Below are 1,917 nucleotides of genomic sequence, written 5' to 3' on the forward strand. Positions count from 1 at the left end.
TGAGGAGTTGGTTTTCACTGGGCTTATTCGTTCCAGGAACTCTCCCCACATCCCCTCAGACTGTTGCTCCCGCTGCGTCCGCGCCATGGGAAGCAGGCACTTGCTCCTGCTCTCGGGTGAGTGGAACAAAGACCTCCCCTCTCTTCTCTTCCTGCCCCTGCCGTCCTGGCTACGTTCGCTCCCTAACGGTTGGCACTTTCTCCAGCAACAACTGCGTGTGCTTGTCCTACACGAAACTCTCCCACTGAGTCTCTTAGGCTGGGCTGCCCCAAAGCAGAACTGGGACGAGAACTAGTGTGTGTGAGTATTTATTTGGGAGGGGATCCCAGGAAGCACAGGAAGGGGCGCGGGGGTGTCACACGAGGAAGAGGGAAGAGCCGATGAAGGTGCGTTAATGAGTCACTGCTGTGCAGGTGAGGAAGCTGAGAGTGCATTAGCACATCCACAATAATTCCAGGTTTCCCTCTTGGTCTGTGCTATTCAGACCTCTTCTGACCTCAGAGGAAGCCGCAGTTCCTAAGGGTTAAGCCTGCACTGTCCAATCCCATAGCCACCGGTCATGGGTGGCTACTGAGCACTCGAAATGTGGCCAGTGTGAATGGAGAGGTGCTGTGTGTGCAAAATACAGACCCAATTGCAAAGACCTAATACCCACCAAAAGTGTTAATAATTCATTAACAATTAATTTATTAACAATTTGTTTCATATGAATTACATGTTAGAATGACAACATTTTGGTTCTGTTGGTTGAAGCAAAGTATATTATTAAAATTAATTTCACCTGTTTCTCTTTGATTTTTTTTTTAAATGTGGCTACTAGAAAATTTCAAAAGACCTGTTGGTTCACATTATATTTTTATTAGACAGTGTGGGGTTTGAGGTCTGGACCGATAAAGGCAGACTGTTGAGTATGGAAAGGAGGTTGCAACGCTGGCGTTTGGCGCTAGACTAGGTGGAAAAGCTGAATTGGCAGCTGAGTTTCGGGGAGCGGGGACCCACCTCTGCAGACACATGTACCTCTTGTGCTTCAGTGGTATTAATACATCATGCCCACCCCCATGACCCTGTGTCTACAGCCTGCCTGGAAGAATCTACAGTGAAGTTTGCACATATGATGGGGCAGAGGGTCAGGGGTAGTCACCCCTAACTCACCCAGCCTTCAGCCAAGCAAAGCCCAGGGGGTCCCCATCTGAATTGTCTCCTCCTCTGTGTTCTAGGTCTTGGTGTCTTGCTGGCTGTGTCAGGACCAGAAGCCAGGAATTCTGGAGGTGAGTCTACTCATGGCCAAAGGCCAGAGGAAAGGAAATTGGGATCTGGAGACTTGCTTCTGGGAGGGGAGGGAGCCCTTTGCAAGACAGTGAGCGCTGAGTCCCTGGTGTCTCCCACCTCCCGAGGGCCGTCCCCCTACTCTGGCATTACCACCACCATCTGCATTTACTCAGCTAAGCAACTGACGCACACCGTCCCGTTCAGTCCTCTGTGACATTCCTACACAGAAGGTGCGGACACTGTCCCCACCTGGCTAAGGGTGCTCCTGAGAAGGCGCCGGCTCAAGGTCACGCAGCTGGTGATGCCGGATTCTGCTCTTTTTTTGTGCAAACCTGTGTCCTACGTCATTCCTGAAAATGCTCTGCCTTTGTGCCACGTCGTGGGTTGGGTTCCCCTGAGAATTAGATCCTGAGAGCAAGTCATTAGTCTGGGAGGTGACCCTAGAAGGCACCACCTGGGAGTGGGCAGTGGCACAGGAAGCGGAGAAGGTGACCTAGGACCTTGTCACGAGAGTTACATGTGGGCGACTGGAGCCTGACCCCTGGGGGAGCCACGGGACACAGTGTGGAGCCCACGCCTCAGTTATTCCCCCCAGTGGGCAAGGAAGATGCTTTGTTGTTGTTATTTTTAACTCGTAGTAAAATATAC

At 51.3% G+C, this 1,917-nt stretch overlaps 1 protein-coding gene across 1 annotated transcript in view; it reads left to right on the plus strand.

The window, feature by feature from the left end:
- The first annotated feature begins 85 nt into the window (after positions 1 to 85).
- LOC105811842 (putative EGF-like module-containing mucin-like hormone receptor-like 4) overlaps positions 86 to 1,917 on the plus strand; it is a 22,582-nt gene continuing 20,750 nt past the window's right edge. Inside the window, exons 1-2 of the mRNA XM_012646116.1 lie at positions 86 to 116; positions 1,218 to 1,268. Of these exons, the coding sequence (XP_012501570.1) occupies positions 86 to 116; positions 1,218 to 1,268 (82 nt within the window). The remainder of the gene's footprint in view (positions 117 to 1,217; positions 1,269 to 1,917) is intronic.

This window comes from Propithecus coquereli, unplaced genomic scaffold (assembly GCF_000956105.1).
Source record: "Propithecus coquereli isolate 6110/MARCELLA unplaced genomic scaffold, Pcoq_1.0 Scaffold241, whole genome shotgun sequence".
Taxonomy (NCBI): Eukaryota; Metazoa; Chordata; class Mammalia; order Primates; family Indriidae; genus Propithecus; species Propithecus coquereli.